The 17253-nt window shown below is 40.2% G+C and overlaps 1 protein-coding gene across 3 annotated transcripts in view; it reads left to right on the top strand.

Annotated features, from left to right (window-relative positions):
* Positions 1-385: 385 nt before the first annotated feature.
* The window catches only part of WDR35 (WD repeat domain 35), a 96272-nt gene continuing 79404 nt past the window's right edge, over positions 386-17253 (top strand). For 2 of the 3 annotated variants that reach the window (XM_074991311.1, XM_074991310.1), the window contains exons 1-6: positions 386-498; positions 1437-1554; positions 6608-6679; positions 8499-8591; positions 9541-9669; positions 10269-10402. In XM_074991311.1, coding sequence (XP_074847412.1) covers positions 475-498; positions 1437-1554; positions 6608-6679; positions 8499-8591; positions 9541-9669; positions 10269-10402 — 570 coding nt within the window. In that variant the 5' untranslated portion in view covers positions 386-474. Of the gene's footprint in view, positions 499-1436; positions 1555-6607; positions 6680-8498; positions 8592-9540; positions 9670-10268; positions 10403-17253 lie in introns of those variants that run through there. The other variant, XM_074991312.1, reaches the window with a different exon arrangement.

Below are 17253 nucleotides of genomic sequence, written 5' to 3'. Positions count from 1 at the left end.
CAAGTTCCCCTGCTTCATTCAATCACTGTGGTTTTTCACCCTGAACTGCTTCAACAGAACTAGGTGAACTCAGAGCCGCGCGGGCACCCTAAGGATTGCCTACGCCGCTCATTAAGCAGGGGCCTGCCAAACACAGGCGTCTGGGCCCAGGGCTTCCAACTGAGGTTGTGCTGCACAGCCGGTCTCCGAGCTCAGCACAGCGCTCTTGACTCAGATCTTAAATGGCAGCACGGCTCTGCCGCAGGCCCTCAGATGGCTGCGGGAGCCCCGTCCCTGCTTACCACACCGGACCCAGGCCGGGTGCCAGCCAGCCAAGGAGCAGAACTCGGAAGTCGCGTCTCCCACCCGGAATCAAACAGCTTCACTTCCGGGGCGGGCTGAGCACGGCGGCGGTTGCCAAGGAAGCCGGGTTGCTAGGGCGGCGGGTCCGGGCCGAGCCCCCCCAGCCGTCCGCTGCCTCCCGGGCTTCGCAGCATGTTCATCTACCTGAGCAAAAAGGTGAGTGTCCCAGCCTGAGCCTGTCCTGCGGCCGGGGTCCCAGACCAATCCGGAGCCTCCGCTCTGAGCTGCTGGGCTCCCTCCTCTCCCAGCGCTGCCACCTCCCGAGAGCTGCAGGCAGCCAGGGGAGCTGGGAGCCGGGCCTGTCTAGCATTGGTCTCTAATCTTCGTCATCCCTGTGTGGATTTGCCCCATCCACGTGCAGAATGAACGTTGTTCTGAGGCGTTTGGCATGTGCACCACCCACCCAGACTGCTGGCGGGGGTGCGCTGCGCTCCTCAGTCTAGCCAGCTGCTAGGCAGATTCCTAGAATCATAGAATTTTAGGGCTGGCAGGGACCTCAAGAGGTGATCTAGCCCAGCCCCCTGCCCAACAGGTTTGAAGGCCGGACGGGGTCATGGGGTTATCCTAATCCAGCCCCCTGGTTGACAGAATGCAGGGAACATCCCTCAGTAACTTCTGCAGCAAACCTGCATCATCCATTAGAGCTAGAGCTTGGCCCTGAGCAATGAAGAGATCCAGAGAGCCTTTAAACTGCTTCCTTAGGCACCCCAGAGACAACCCATGTAAATCCTTAGGGTCCTGATCCCTTCCCCAGTGCTTGACACCTTCCCTCAGGGTTAGAGCAATTTTCTGGGAAGATAAGTTAGTGGGTCAATAGATCTTGTTAAAATCCCATTTTATTAATTATTATTGATGTTCTTTCCCTCCCCTATATTTTATTCTCTTGGTTTGCTTATCTATGTATAATTTTATGTGAATGGTCTCTACTGTATTCTCTCAGCTTCTAAGTATAGGACAGTTCTGCTAAATTGTTGGAGGAATTTATATTGTGATGCAAAGTATCTCAAGCGCATTTGCTTAATGTTTGTGGTTGGTGTGTTTTCAAAATAAGACTGTTATTACTAATCAATATAAATGAAAAACATTTCTTTCAGATTGCAATCCCTGGTAATGTTCGTCTAAGATGTATCTCTTGGAACAAGGACCAAGGTTTCATAGCATGTGGTGGAGAAGATGGATTGTTGAAAGTTTTAAAATTAGAAACACAAACAGGTAAACTAAATTTTGGAGCAAAATCTATCAGGTTTCTCTGAACCCTTAAAGTGACTTTCAAATATGACATGGTAGGTAGGACTATCAAGCAAGTAAAATTATTTGTGCCTATTTGCACTGTTGTTAATAAAATACCATGTATTTAAATATTTTGGATGTTTTCTGCATTTTAAAATATATTGATTGAGATTACACCACAATACAAAATAATCAGTGCTAACATTATGTTTATTTTTATTACAAATATTTTCACTGTAAAAAAAGAAACATAGTATTTCATTTCATGCAATACAAGTGTGATAGTATAATCTCTAGTTTATCATTTAAGCTGAACTTACAAAAGTAGAATTATGCACCAAAATAACTACACTCAAAAATCATTGTAAGACTTGTAACAGCAACGAAGGGTCCTGTGGCACCTTATAGACTAACAGAAAAGTTTTGAGCATGAGCTTTCGTGAGCACAGACTCACTTCATCACCAGCATCTGATGAAGTGAGTCTGTTGTCATGAAAGCTCGTGCTCAAAACTTTTCTGTTTGTCTATAAGGTGCCACAGGACCCTTCGTTGCTGTTACAGATCCAGACTAACACGGCTACCCCTCCGATAATTGTAAGACTTGAGAGTGTGTAAGTCCACTCAGTCTTACATTTTAGCAGGCAGCAGTCCTACTAAATTAGTAAGTAGCAGGTTTAAAACAAATGAAAGTATTTCTTCAGGCGATGTGCATTCAGCCTGTGGAACTTCTTTCCAGTGGGTGTTTTGAAGGCCAGGACTTTAACAGGGCTCAAAAAAGAGCTAGACAGATTCATGGATGATAGGGCCATCAGTGGCTGTTAGCCAGGATGGGCAGAAATGGTGTCCCTAGCCTGTGTCAGAAGTTGGAAATGGAAAACGAGATCAGTGTTCTGTTCATTCCCTCTGGGGCACCTGGCATTGCCCACCATTGGAAGAAAGGATACTGGACTACCTGGACCTTTGGTCTGACCCAGTACGGGCGTTCTTATGTTTTGTTAGGCCAGTTCATGAGACAAACAAGTTTGTTTACAATTGCAGGAGAGAACGATGTCCTCTTCTTGTTTACAGTGTTGTCTGGAAATGAGAACAGCATTCACATGGCACCCTTGTATCCATCATCATAAGATATTTACGCACCAGATATGTTAAAGTTTCATACGTCACTTCTTGCTTCAACCACCATTCCAGAGGACATGCATCCATGCTGACTATGGGTTCTGCTCATTAGTGACCCAGAGCAGTGGGGTTTTAGGCATATTTATTTTCATCATCTGACTCAGATGCCTCTAGCAGAAGACTGATTTTCTTTTTTTGGTGGTTCATGTTCTGTCATTTCACATCAGAATGTTGTTCTTTTAAACTTCTGAAAGCATGCTCCACACCTTGTCCCTCTCAAGTTTTGGAAGGCACTTCACTTTGGATTCACTGCTATAGTTAACAATATGAAATTTCCCAAGATACCTTCTTTGCAGTTTATCAGATCTGCAGTGAAAGTGTTTTCAAAATGAAGCATGTGTGCGGGCATCATCCAAGATTGCTATAACATGCGTGTGCGGCAGAATGTAGGTAAAATACAAAATAAGGGACATAAAATTCTTCCCTGAGGAGTTCGGTCACAAATTTAATTAATACATTATTTTTAAATGAGCATGAGCAGGGAGTATGTCCTCTGGAATGGTGGCTGAAGTATGAGGGGCCATATAAATGTTTAGCATATCTGGTGCATAAATGTTTTGCAATGATTGCTGCAAAAGTGCATGTGAATTCCTGTTCTGGCTTTGAAGATGACATTGTAAATAAGAAGTGGCTGCATTATCTCCTATAAATGCAAACAAATATGTTTTAGCTGTTGTCTGAACAAGAAATAGTACTGAGTGGACTTGTAGGCTCTGAAGTTTTACATTGTTGTGTTTTGAATGCAGTTACGTAACAAAATCTATTTGTAAATTGAACTTTCACAATAGAGATTGCACTATAGTATTTGTATGAGGTGAATTGAGAAATAGTGTTTTCTTTTTATCATTTTTATAGTGCAAATATTTGTAGTAAAAATAAAGTGAAGACTGTGCACTTTGTGGTTTTAACAGAAAATGATATATTTGAAAATTTAGAAAAACATCCAAAGTATTTAATAAATGTCACTTGGTTTTCTATTATTATGTAAAAATGCGATTAAAACTACAGTTAATCACGATGAATTTTTTTAGTTATTTGCATGAGTTAACTGTGATTGACAGCCCTAACTGTGGATTTCCATACAGGCTTTGAAAACAAAGCGACACTCCTCAGATTTGTAGAGTAAAAAGATGTGACTTTTACAGTTACATTTATTAATGCCATTGTTCTTTAAAGACATAGTTTAAAAATTATAATCTAATTTATTTCCATCATATGAGTATCTCAGTGCATTTTGGTCTGGTCAGCATCTGTCCTCTATATCTAAATTCTTTGGAACAGGTGCTGTGGATACATTTCTTGAAAATTCATAAGCCCCAGATCCACAATGATAATTAGACGCGTAAGTTCCATTTTTAGGTATCACTGTGATCTACAAAGTTTCCATTCGGCAACTGCTTAATCCTGTCAGGGTAATCTTAATTGGCCCCTAAATATCTGTAAAAGTTCCTTAGGCACCTGTGTTTCAGCCTCTAAGCGTGGGTGCTGGATCCTCTAGGCATTTGCTGTCCTGTGGACTGCCTAGGCCCCTATTAGGGTAGCCAACTCTCCTGACCAAACAGACTGGACACCATTTGTGGCAATAACATCTGGTCTGGAGAGTTAGCAACTATCACCCCTATATATGATCTACTAAGTAAGGGAGGATAGGCAGAGGAGTTGATATATTGCCTGCTGGGCCTGATCTAGTAGGTGAGTTCAGAGGCTGCCTAGCTCTGTAAAGCAGCCAGTAGGGAGAAGGAGTTCTTCCTTTGTAACCTTTAGCTCAGTGATTGTTGAATTTCCATGAAATATGGGAGATCTCCACTTCAGTTCACCCCTCTGATGAGAAGAGATTTGAACAAGGATCTCCTATCACTCAGATGAATGCCTTAGGCACTGGACTGCAGCATAGTCTGTTGCAGCTCTTTCTTCTGTTGAAGTTGTCCCACTTGAATTAAATAATTGAATAATTAAATATTAGTTGGGCTGGAGAGTGTGGCAACTACTCTATGTAACCCACTGCTTAGGGCTAATAGTTGTAAGGGAGGTGCTCCTCTCTCACCTGTCTCGAAGTGTTTTGTGTGGACTTAAATGCCTGCCTAACACCATCTTTCAAGAAGTGCCTAAAATATCTGATTCTTGGAAAGGGTGCAAATCACAAGAGGAAGTAGATTCCTCCTTTAGTCCAGACTGAGGAACCAAAATCCAAAAGAGGGGTGGTGCTTAGAACTCTTCCATCTTATTGGAACCTCCCAGTAACTAACTTACATGGTTCCCTGCCCTCCTCCATATGCCATTTTTTTCCTGGATTGAATTCTGAGGGACCTTTTTCTATCCATTCATAGTGTAGGCAGTCTAGGTGCTTGACTCAGGTGTTCCAGTGATTTATTTTAAGTGCCTGAAAACTAAGCATTGGAGCATTCAGTGTTGTAACAACTAAACTCTTTTGTGGATCCAGGCCCACAAATGCTTTAACTAGGAGTGCTTGAGATAGTTTCCATGTAGGGTTTACAGTTTGATTCAATGTGCTCAGCACCTTCACCATAAAAATTGTTCCAGCAGCTTCTGTAATTTAGGAATAAAAAGTCCCTTTGAAAATCACTTAATTATTTGCAAATTCATAACCTTTTCTCTTCAAGTTGCAGTTTATATTTAAATAGCAGTTTGCTGGCCATCAGTCAGTATTAATTTAGTTTGATGAGAGTGTGCTACTTGGATTGAGTTCCAATTTAAGAGAAATTTATTATAGTTTAAGAGGTCATTTTAAAATAATTATCTTTGTCAAATTTTTATTTGTTTGTTAAGCACCAAGTCCCAACTCCTGTCACTGAGATTTTGCTCCTAATCCATGTGGGTACCTAATTTTACCCTATGCTTCTTTATGTTATTGGAGATACACATCTCCTAGAGCTGGAAGGGACCTCAGGAGGTCATCTAGTCCAGTCCCCCTGCCCTCTTGGCAGGACCAAGCACCATCCCTGACATCTATTTGCCCCAATCCCTAAATAGCCTCCTCAAGGATTAAGCTCACAGTGCTGGGTTTAGCAGGCCAGTGCTCAACCCACTGAGCTATCCCTCCCCCCGAGTACCTGTGCACTTCTGAAACACCTGGTTGGTACTTAGTAAATAAATAATAATATGGCTAGTATATTTATTTTGAAATGAATTCTCAAACTGTTAGACTGATTTTTCTCTTCGATATGAACTCAATCCAAGTAGCTCATTCTGTTAAAACTAAATGAATATTGTCTGCTGGACAGCAAGTTGCTATTTAATTACGTACTGTAGCTTGAGGAATGAAGGTCATGCATATATATTTGTAAGTCAGGTATGCAATTTATGTTTCTATTATTATTATTATTACTATTATTATTATTATTTTATTATTATTATTCTGTTACACAGTAGAGCTAGAGAGCAGGCTAAGTGGATTTTTCAATTTAATATGAGTACATTTTAGGAAAAGGAAATAAGGCTTTTCCAAGTTCATGCACTTTTTCAAATGGAAAATAAACAAGAGAAGCTGGTTTGGTTTCTCTTCAAGCCTCTTGATCTTATTAAGAGTCTGAGCCTGGGGATCAGTTGGGGCTGATCTCAGATGCATCTTACAGATAGTGCTCTTCTCGGGAACCTGGCATTGGTCACTGTCCAAAGACAGGATACTGGGCTAGGTGGACATTTGGTCTGAGCTAGTGTGGCCGTTCTTATGAGATATAGATAGAGAATTGTCCACTTCTGGAAATACTTTCTTCTGAAATTAATTTTATTGACGTCAGTGGGATTGATCACATGAGTTAGGATAGCAAGATTTGATTCAAAATACATAAGTTAATGTATTTCATTTATTATAAATGGCTTTTATATTATTTTTGTTTAGATGAAGCTAAATTAAAAGGGCTTGCAGCTCCTAGCAATCTTTCAATGAATCAGACCCTGGAAGGTCACAGTGGTAAGAGTTACATTATGCTACTTTGTCTTCTTGTGTTTAATGCTAAAAAGCTAAAGGTTGGAGTAAAAACGTAAGCTGTTAATGTTCTATTGTGAAATTAATAAAATAATGTTATTGTTTTGCCATTTTGTGTCAGAAGACTGCAATAGAGATTGCCATTGTAAATATCAGTTATGTAACATCTTGGCTATCTACTATTATTAATTAATATAAGGAAATAAGTATTTAAATGAGCTTCTGTCACCTGGCATGGTAGTTTTAAGTGTACGTATATGTACATCATAAAAATAGGGTTTGTACAGGTTGTACCTTTCTGATCCAGGACTCTCTTGTCTGGCAACATCCATGATCCAGCAGTACCATGGATGTTTCAGGACCAGAGAGTCCTAGAGACACAGGCTGCTGGCAGCTGGGGGTGGAGCCAGTCCAGCAGGTTGGAAGCCGATGGGGATGGAGACAGCGGGTCTGCCATGGCCAGGGGAAGCAGTGGTGGCTGGTGGAGCCTGCAGGGCCAGTGGTAGCAGGGCTTGATGGCTGGGGGGGGGGAACTGAGTGGGGAGATTGATGTCTGCCACCCCCACCCTGGTGACTTGACCTCCCTTGTCCAGCAAACTTCCTTGTTTGAGACCAACCAGGTCCCGAGGGTGCTGAACCTGGAAGGTTCACCTTGTAGTTTGTGTTCCCTGTAAGCTGAGTACTTGAGAGGCCGCCCAGGAGAGATCTATGGGCAGTCCAGGTGATTACCCAGAGCGTCCACAGCCGGCAGCATGTATTTCTATTGGTGGTGCACATCTGCATATGCCGTGATGCACATAACAAAATGTATTCTTCCCATTAATGGAAAAAATTAGAGGGACCACTATAGTTGTTGTAGGGCAGAGTGAAGAAGGGTAGTATGGCAACATTTCAGTGCCAAGAAAATGGGCATGAAGTGATTAGAAGCACAAGAGAATACATTTTTCTTGAAACAGACAGGAATTTGATATGCATGCCTTGGTATCAAGATAATAGATATTGGAAGATATTTCTGAGGGATGAGCATGACCTCTGGATCTAGATGAGGAGATAAAAACAGCTGCTATTAGTTAAATTTGAAGTTTGCAAAGTTTGAAAGAAACACATAAATGAGGGAATTGTTTTAGTTAACATAAGAAGAAATGAAGTCATACCAGAGTTTTTACTGAGAAGTGGCCTCATTAGTTTCTAATATGGATTCAGTATAATAATTTCCTCATGTATCTAGGAAATTTGGGTAGTAAGTCAAATTTTGATGTTGATCAAGTACAAACATTTCTGATAGGAGCAAGTGTGAGATTCCAGAATAGTGGTGTGCAAGATGTTTTTTGTGAAAAAGAGGGAAATTTTCAAAGGTAGAAATGGCAACTAGATCCATAACTTCCACTTACACCATTGAAAATCTCCCTATGGTAAAATGCCAATTATTAGATTTATGGACCTGACAAAAGCTATTCTGACTCTGGTGTTGATTGAGGGTAAGGCAGGCAGAAACAGAGGACAAAAACCAGGAAAGGCTACAGGTATGGGTTTTATCCTCACAGTAGTAATATTGAAGGTTGAATTTGGAGAGACATAAGGGAACAAAACGGATAAAGAAGTGGGCTCAATGCATCAGAGGTCAGTGAAAGGAAGAACATTAATTGCCAGTCTCAAAAGAAGAATGGCTAAAAAAGCAGAATTAAAATCAACAGAACCAGAAGAGTCCCTAATAGTGTAGTTAAAAATTTAAAAAGGGTGTAATTGTTATCATCTTAGACATTTCCTGGTTAGTATGGAAAGTAATTTTTATATAATTTTCCAGGTTCTGTGCAAGTGGTGACCTGGAATGAACAGTATCAAAAACTAACTACTAGTGATCAAAATGGGCTCATCATTGTATGGATGTTGTACAAAGGTATTGTATAAGACAAGACTGGGTAATATACTGTATTGGGTGATTCTGAGGCTGAATAATGTGTCTCTTTAGAATTTAATTGCAGGTTATGAAGCGCAAGTAGGTGTAACATCTGTTTCAAGTTCTTATTTTGCAAGTTTTTAATAAATGGGCTTAATTGTGCATGATATCCATAGTATAATCCCTTATAAAGAATGAAGTCATCTTTCCAGAACTGACTTAGAAAAAGATGTTAGAGTAAACTCTTCCACACCTATCAAAACAAAAAGTAGTCAAGTAGCACTTTAAAGACTAGCAAAATGGTTTATTAGGTGAGCTTTCATGGGACAGACCCACTTCTTCAGACCATAGCCAGACCAGAACAGACTCAATATTTAAGGCACAGAGAACCAAAAACAGTAAGCAAGGAGGACAAATCAGAAAAAGATAATCAAGGTAAGCAAATCAGAGAGTGAAGGGGTGGGGGGGAAGGTCAAGAATTAGACTGAGCCGAGTATGCAGACAAGCCCCTATAGTGACTCAGAAAGTTCCCATCACGATTTAAACTGCGTGTTAATGTGTGTTAAAGGAACTTTCTGAGTTGCTATAGGGGCTTCAGCTGGTCTGAAGAAGTGGGTCTGTCCCACAAAAGCTCACCTAATAAATGATTTTGTTAGTCTTCAAAGTGCTACTTGACTGCTTTTTTGTTTTGACAGATAAACTGAATCTAATTTAATTTCCAAATTATATTTATAACTTTTTATATTCCTTTGTATTCCTTAATCTTTTTTGTGTTTGTAACAACTTCTCAAAATTAATATAATTTGATGAATGCCATTACCATGGTTTGTAATATGACATTTGATGATTAGCCACATCTGAATATATCTTGAATTACTTCTAATAAACACAGTTCACTTACAGGATAGAAAAGTAAAAGGTATAAATCAGTTGCATTTTCTGATAACAGGTGCTTGGTATGAGGAGATGATCAACAATAGAAATAAATCTGTTGTTCGAAGTATGAGCTGGAATGCTGATGGACAGAAGATCTGTATTGTGTATGAAGATGGGGCTGTGATTGTTGGTTCAGTGGATGGTAACGTTGTTACTATTATTACTTGTTATTTGTATTACCATAGCATCCATGAACCCTAGCTGTGTACCAGGCCAATGGGCTACATACTGTACAACCACAGAACAAAAATATGGACCCTGCCCCAATGACTTTATGATCTAAACATAAGACAAATGTCAGCAAACGGTAAAGGACAGATGACGCAATTGTGATCACTATGAATAGGTGATGGTCTTCAAGCAGCCTAATTGTCGTCAAGTTTTTTGTAGTCATCTGAGCAAAGGGGGGATTTGAAAGAGGATAATGTATTAGTTTTGCAGTTGTCTGAGGTTGCTTCTCCCACGCATACAGCAGAACAGAAGAAAGCTCTAAGGAGAGTGTTTGAAAATTTAAGAAGTAGGTTATGGAGGCTGGCATCAGAGGTTATGTTTCCCACTGTAACTCATAACCACAAAACTTTCTGCCTGAATATACATACCACTGAGTGAGTTGCTATAGAAACTTTGATTTTCTTCATTTGTCTATGTAGTTTTTTGTATATGAATAATCTTTTTAAGTCTCAGGTATGGGGTTTTTTTTAAGCTTAATCTTTTTTTTTTTTTTTTTTTTTTTAAATACAGGTAATCGTATTTGGGGGAAAGATTTGAAAGGTTCACAACTGTGCCATGTAGCATGGTCCTCAGATAGCAAAACTCTACTTTTCGGAATGGCAAATGGAGAAATTCATATTTATGACAACCAAGGGAATTTTCTTGTAAGTTCAGAGTAAGGTACTATACAGTATGGCCACGTCTACACAAGCAGCTTTTCCTGACAAAACAGGGCTTTTGTTGGGAGAAACCATGAGCATCTACATGGAAAATGCACTTTGTCGACAGTTTGTTGACAAAACTTGGCACATCTGCCAGCATCGTGATACTTTCCCCTTTCAGGTATAATGCCTCTCTCAACAATGTTCCATCAGAAAAACAGCGATGTTGGTGGTCCGGGCCCTTTTGTCGACAGACAGGGCTTCTGGGGCACCGGGCAGACCTGTCTGCAGAGCTTCCATTCAGCCGTTCTCGAGAGAGAGGGCTGAGCAGTCTGGCTGCTTTTGGCTACAGAGAGGATTGCTCTTTTGAGCTGCTTTTATTTGTAGACACAATCTGTCGACAGAAGTTTTTCTGGGAAATTCCTTCTGACAATGACTTCTGTCGACAGAGGCTTCTCATGTAGACGTGGCCTTAATGTGTCAACTACCTAATTTTAGTATAAAACTGTAGATCACGTGACAACTATTCTTTACGGGTACAGTGTAAGGTTTATTATCCTGCATATTGGGAGAATGAGGGATGTTGTAACTAAGAAGGAGGTAGTTTGGATGTTGGAGACTTGGGGGAGGGAGTTGGGGCACAGGAAGGGTTTTGGGATGCCACATAGGGGTATAGCTCATCTCTGGCAACTCCTCAGAAGTGCCAACATATCTCTGCTGCTCATAGGTGGAGACATGGCCAGGCAGCTTTGTGCATTGTATCTGCCTGCAAGCGCTGGCCCTGCAGTTCCTATTGGTTACAGTTCCTAGCCAATTGGAGCTGCAGAGCCAGTGCCTTGGGATAGGACGGGGCAGTGCAGGAAACCCCCCGGCTGTTCCTCTGCATAGGAACAGCAGGGACATGTTGCAGCTTCTGGGGAGCCATACAGAGCCAGATATGGTGGCATTCTCTGAAATGCTTCCAGTTCCACGCGCAGGGCCAGATGGACAGGCAGAACTTCAGAGTCTCAATGCGTGGATGAGACGATGGTGTAGGGAAGAGGGGTTTAGATTTATTAGGAACTGGGGACACTTTTGGGGTAGGGGGAGCCTATACAGGAATGATGGGCTCCACCTAAGTCAAGGTGGATCCAGACTGCTGTCATTAAACATTAAAAAGGTCGTAGAGCAGTTTTTAAACTAAGAGGTGGGGGAAAGCCGATTGGTGCGGGGGAGCACCTGGATCAGACGGAGACTTCTCTTACACGAGGCTCCATAGATAGGGATTCCCTAGAAGTTAGTCAGATAGGGAACGTGGGAAATAATATATGGGCAAGATCAGATGTGCAACAATCGCATATAAAAAAATCCAACGCGGCTGTGAAAGGCGGACATATAAATAGTGGTAGTTTTTTAACGTGCTTTTACACAAATGCTAGGAGTCTGTCTAATAAGATGGGTGAACTGGAGTACCTCATATCAAAGGAGGAAGTTGACATAATAGGCATCTCAGAAACATGGTGGAATGAGGACAATCAGTGGGACACTATCATACCGGGATATAAATTATATCGGAAGGACAGAACAGGTTGTGCGGGTGGCGGAGTGGTACTATATGTGAAGGATAATATAGAATCAAATGAAGCAAAAATCCTAAAGGAATCAAAATGTTCCATAGAATCATTATGGATAACAATTCATTCCTCTAATATGAATATGGCATTAGGAATATATTACCGACCACCTAACCAGGACAGTGATAGTGATGCTGAAATGTTAAGGGAGATTAGAGAGGCTATCAAAATAAAAAACACAGTAATAATAGGAGATTTCAATTATCCCCATATTGATTGGGTGCATGTCACCTCAGGACGGGATTCAGAGATTAAATTTCTTGATGCCTTAAATGACTGCTTCTTGGAGCAGCTAGTACAGGAACCCACAAGGGGAGAGTCAATTCTCGATCTAGTCTTGACTGGAACGCAGGATCTGGTCCAAGAGGTAACTGTTACTGGACCGCTTGGAAATAGTGACCACAATATAATAACTTTTAATATTCCTGTGATGGGAAGAACACCGCAGCGGTCAAACACTCTGGCATTTAATTTCAAAAAGGGGAATTACACTAAAATGAGGAAGCTAGTTAAACAGAAACTAAAAGGTAGAGTAACTAAACTAAAATCCCTGGAAGCTGCATGGAAACTGTTTAAAGACACCATACTAGAGGCCCAACTTAAATGTATACCCGAAATAAAAAAACACAGTAAGAGACCTAACAAAGAACCACCATGGCTAAACAGCCATGTTAAAAAGGCAGTGAGAGAGAAAAGGGCAGCTTTTAAAAAGTGGAAGTCAAATCCTAGTGAGGAAAATAGAAAGGAACATAAACACTCCCAAATTAAGTGTCATAATGTAGTAAGAAAAGCCAAAAAAGATTTTGAGGAACAGCTAGCCAAAAATTCCAAAAACGATAGTAAAATGTTTTTTAAATACATTAGAAGCAGGAAGCCTGCTAAAAAAGCAGTGGGGCCCTTGGATGATAAAGATATAAAAGGAGCGATCAAGGAAGACAGTGCCATTGCAGAGCGATTAAATGATTTCTTTGCTTCAGTCTTCACGGCTGAGGATGTTACAGAGGTTCCTAAATCTGAGCCAGCCTTTTTAGGTGACAAATGTGAGGAACTCTCTCAGATTGAAGTGACATTAGAGGAGGTTTTGGAGTTAATTGATAAGCTGAATAGTAACAAGTCTCCAGGACCAGACGGTATTCACCCAAGGGTTCTGAAAGAACTCAAATGTGAAATTGTGGAGTTATTAACAGTGGTTTGTAACCTATCCTTTAAATCCACTTTGGTACCAAATGACTGGAAGACGGCCAATATAACGCCAATATTTAAAAAAGGCTCTAGAGGAGACCCTGGCAATTATAGACCGATAAGTTTAACATCAGTACCAGGCAAATTAGTAGAAACACTAGTAAAGAATAAAATTGCAAGGCACGTAGAAGAGCACGAATTGTTGGGCAAAAGTCAGCATGGTTTCTGCAGAGGGAAGTCGTGTCTAACTAATCTATTAGAATTCTTTGAAGGGGTTAATAAACATGCGGACAAGGGGCACCCAGTGGACATAATATACCTAGATTTCCAGAAAGCCTTTGACACGGTCCCACCCCAAAGGCTTTTATGTAAATTAGGCGGTCATGGGATAGGAGGAAAGATCCTTTCATGGATCGGGAATTGGTTAAAAGACAGAAAACAAAGGGTGGGAATAAATGGTAAATTTTCACAGTGGAGGAGGGTAACTAGTGGTGTTCCCCAGGGGTCAGTCCTGGGATCGATCCTGTTCAACTTGTTCATCAATGATCTAGAAAATGAGGTAAGCAGTGAGGTGGCAAAGTTTGCAGATGACACCAAGTTGTTCAGGACAGTCAAAAGCAAAAGGGATTGTGAAGAACTACAAAAAGATCTCAGCAAACTGAGTGATTGGGCAGCAAAATGGCAAATGAAATTTAATGTGGGTAAGTGTAAGGTAATGCATGTTGGAAAAAATAACCCAAATTACACGTACTACATGATGGGGTCAAATTTAGCTACGACAGATCAGGAAAGGGATCTTGGAGTTATAGTGGATAGTTCTCTGAAGACATCCACGCAGTGTGCAGCGGCAGTCAGTAAAGCAAATAGGATGTTAGGAATTATTAAAAAAGGGATAGAAAATAAGATGAAGAATATCTTACTTCCCCTATATAAAACTATGGTACGCCCACATCTTGAGTACTGCATGCAGATGTGGTCTCCTCACCTCAAAAAAGATATATTGGCATTAGAAAAGGTTCAGAAAAGGGCGAGTAAGATGATTAGGGGCTTGGAACGGGTCCCATATGGGGAGAGGCTAGAGAGACTGGGACTTTTCAGTTTGGAAAAGAGGCGATTGAGGGGCGATATGATAGAGGTATATAAAATGAATGGTGTGGAGAAAGTGAATATAGAAAAATTATTTACCTTTTCCCATAATACAAGAACTAGGGGCCACCAAATGAAATTGATGGGTAGTAGGTTCAAAACTAATAAAAGGAAATTTTTCTTCACACAGCGCACAGTCAACCTGTGGAACTCCTTGCCCGAGGAGGCTGTGAAGGCCAGGACTCTATTAGGGTTTAAAAAAGAGCTTGATAAATTTTTGCAGGTTAGGTCCATAAATGGCTATTAGCCAGGGATAAAGTATGGTGCCCTGGCCTTCAGAACAAGGGCAGGAGATGGATGGCAGGAGATAAATCACTTGATCATTGTCTTCTGTTCTCCTTCTCTGGGGCACCTGGCATTGGCCACCGTCGGCAGATGGTATGCTGGGCTGGATGGACCTTTGGTCTGACCCAGTATGGCCATTCTTACATTCTTATGTTCTTAGATAGGGAGCCTGTTGGATTTGTGTCAACTGAACCCAATAGAAAACTGGAAATGCCAGTTTATGGAGGTGTCTAGTTGGTAAAATGCTGGATAACATAGCTTTTACTGTAGCACCTGTAGTCTTCTATTAGTGTGATAGTTTTAAATCTCCAGAATCCCACAAGATTCCAAGTGAAGACTCCTTATTTTGATTTTTATTGCACGTCATTATGTTAGAAAACTCAGCAGCATAAATATTCTGATAAAGTTTAATCCACTGTTATTCTAAGCAGCTAAGTGAATGTAACATCAATTAAAACATTCTTTGCCATGCAATCCACTATTTAAAAAGATAAATTTGAAAACATTTATGTATGTGCTAGGTAAATGAAGTGAAACTCAGTCATCATTAGTACTAACATATCTTTGACATAAACAGTGCTTTTTCAGTGCAGGGTGACAGAATTTTAGTGCATTAAATTAGAACTCTTGAAAGAATTAAATCTCATTTATAGCAAATCCTTGAAGAAAGATAAATATGTATATTATTGCTTCATGTTTCTGTCAATATATATATATATATATTTTGCCATTGTTTAGTTTGATCTTCCATTTATGTGGCATTCAGGAATAATTGTTTAGAAATACTTGAGTAACAAAGCGCTAACTTTCCAATAGTACTGACTTCATATTTTGTTACGTTTGGAACACATACCATTATGTTTTGGGCAACAACACACTAAAGAAAAAGCATCTAAATATTCCTCATGACCCTCTCCCCCAGCTGAGACTCACTCCTGCAGAGTGGTGATGGTAAGAAGAATGCAGGAAAAAGGAGACCTCCCTTAACTTTCCATCCATCTTTTATATGCTTCAATCTAATAGCAATTGTCCCGTCCCACTGCCCAGGATGCTGTATGACCATTGTCCCAGGACTCCGCTTGATGACCATGAATCATCAGCTAACAGCTAATGGGACTTTGATCTTCTCTTGATGGGGACTCTTTCTCTTTCTTGGGTGGATTCTTTTTCAGGGCTCAGCTCCTGTTATTCTCTGGTCATCCTGGTGCTGCTGGCAATTGGTCATCCAGACAGGCTGGCTTCAGAGACTGATTCCATTGCACTCTCACCCACATTCACTTTTTTCTCACACAAAGGAAAGCTCACTTTAACAAAAAAGACATTTCTTTTACAAAAAAGAACAGCCAGGATTTCTTACAACACTTATGGTATTCATAAACAGTTTCTTACTAACTTACAATCAGTGTTTTTTTTGTGCCGGTACTAGCCGGTACTGAGTACTGGCAGCTTGGTAGCACCAGCCTTGGGGGATTGTCTGAGGGTGGGGGGCAGGGAGCCAGCTGTGTATTGGATCCTCTTTTTTTTTTTTTAAACAAAAAAGGCAATGCTTATAATACTTAATATAGACTCAGCAGCTGTCACAAAACAAAGCTCCTGAAACAAAATATAACTGTATAGAACAAAACTATATACACAAAACAAAGTTACAAAGTATACAGAAAGGTACAAGGCTCAAAGTCAGCAATAACTGAAAGTTACAGAATTTACATCTGCATTGAACTGGATTGAGTGGAGGCTTTATACAATAACTATTTTAGAAAGGTGTTTAAATCTGGTTGGGTTCTAGTCTCAAACATGGCTCTGATCTAGTATCTGTTCATCAAACAAAGCCTCCTGCCTTGTTTATGGAGCAGTAATGTGGAATATGCACTAATTCATTTTCAAAATCAGTGTACCTTTTTGCTAGTATAGAAAAAGCATTAAACAATTCAAGATGTTTTGAGTCTTTTCCTTGTATAGTACTTTATCACCCAAAGCTCATGTTGAGAATATGGGCAAATGGTGGGCTCAGGTAACTTAAAAACATACTGTAGTTGTGGGTTACAAATATATAAAGTTTTAGCTTTTCCCAGTACCTTTAAAATACATTTCTGTATTTGTAAGAGTTAATATCTGCAAATTTTAAACAAATGTGGGGGAGGTTGTAGAGGTGGTTGGAAAAACTCCAGTTAAAAAATGCTGATTCTGAACCAAGTCTTTCATCAGGAAAGGGGTTAGGATGAATTTTGATAAATTTCCAATTTAAAAGTAAAGTTGGGGGGAGCAAGGTTTTGAAATTGTCCCCTATTAACATTTTCAAAATGAAAAATTCCTTTATTTGGTTCAAAATAATTGTTTTGCAATTGAAGTTAATTTATAGTTAAAATTAATCGTTAAAAAGATTGCAGTCTAAATTATATGTTTTGAAATTATCAAAACAATGTGTTGGTTGACCCCCAACTATTTTTCCACTCGTATTTTCTTGATTGAGTTTTTGTTCTGAATCAGAAGGGGGAAATCTTTTTGAAATCTAGAAAATTTTCCTTGGATGGGAAAACTCCCATTCAGCTCTAGTAATTTGTAAGCTGTTGGTGTAAATTTGCATTGCAGTTATAACCAACTTAGTTAAGTATGTGGTAGATTTGTTAA

The sequence above is a fragment of the Carettochelys insculpta genome, chromosome 3 (assembly GCF_033958435.1).
Source record: "Carettochelys insculpta isolate YL-2023 chromosome 3, ASM3395843v1, whole genome shotgun sequence".
Lineage (NCBI taxonomy): Eukaryota > Metazoa > Chordata > Testudines > Carettochelyidae > Carettochelys > Carettochelys insculpta.
This window is presented reverse-complemented; position numbering and strand designations above follow the sequence as displayed.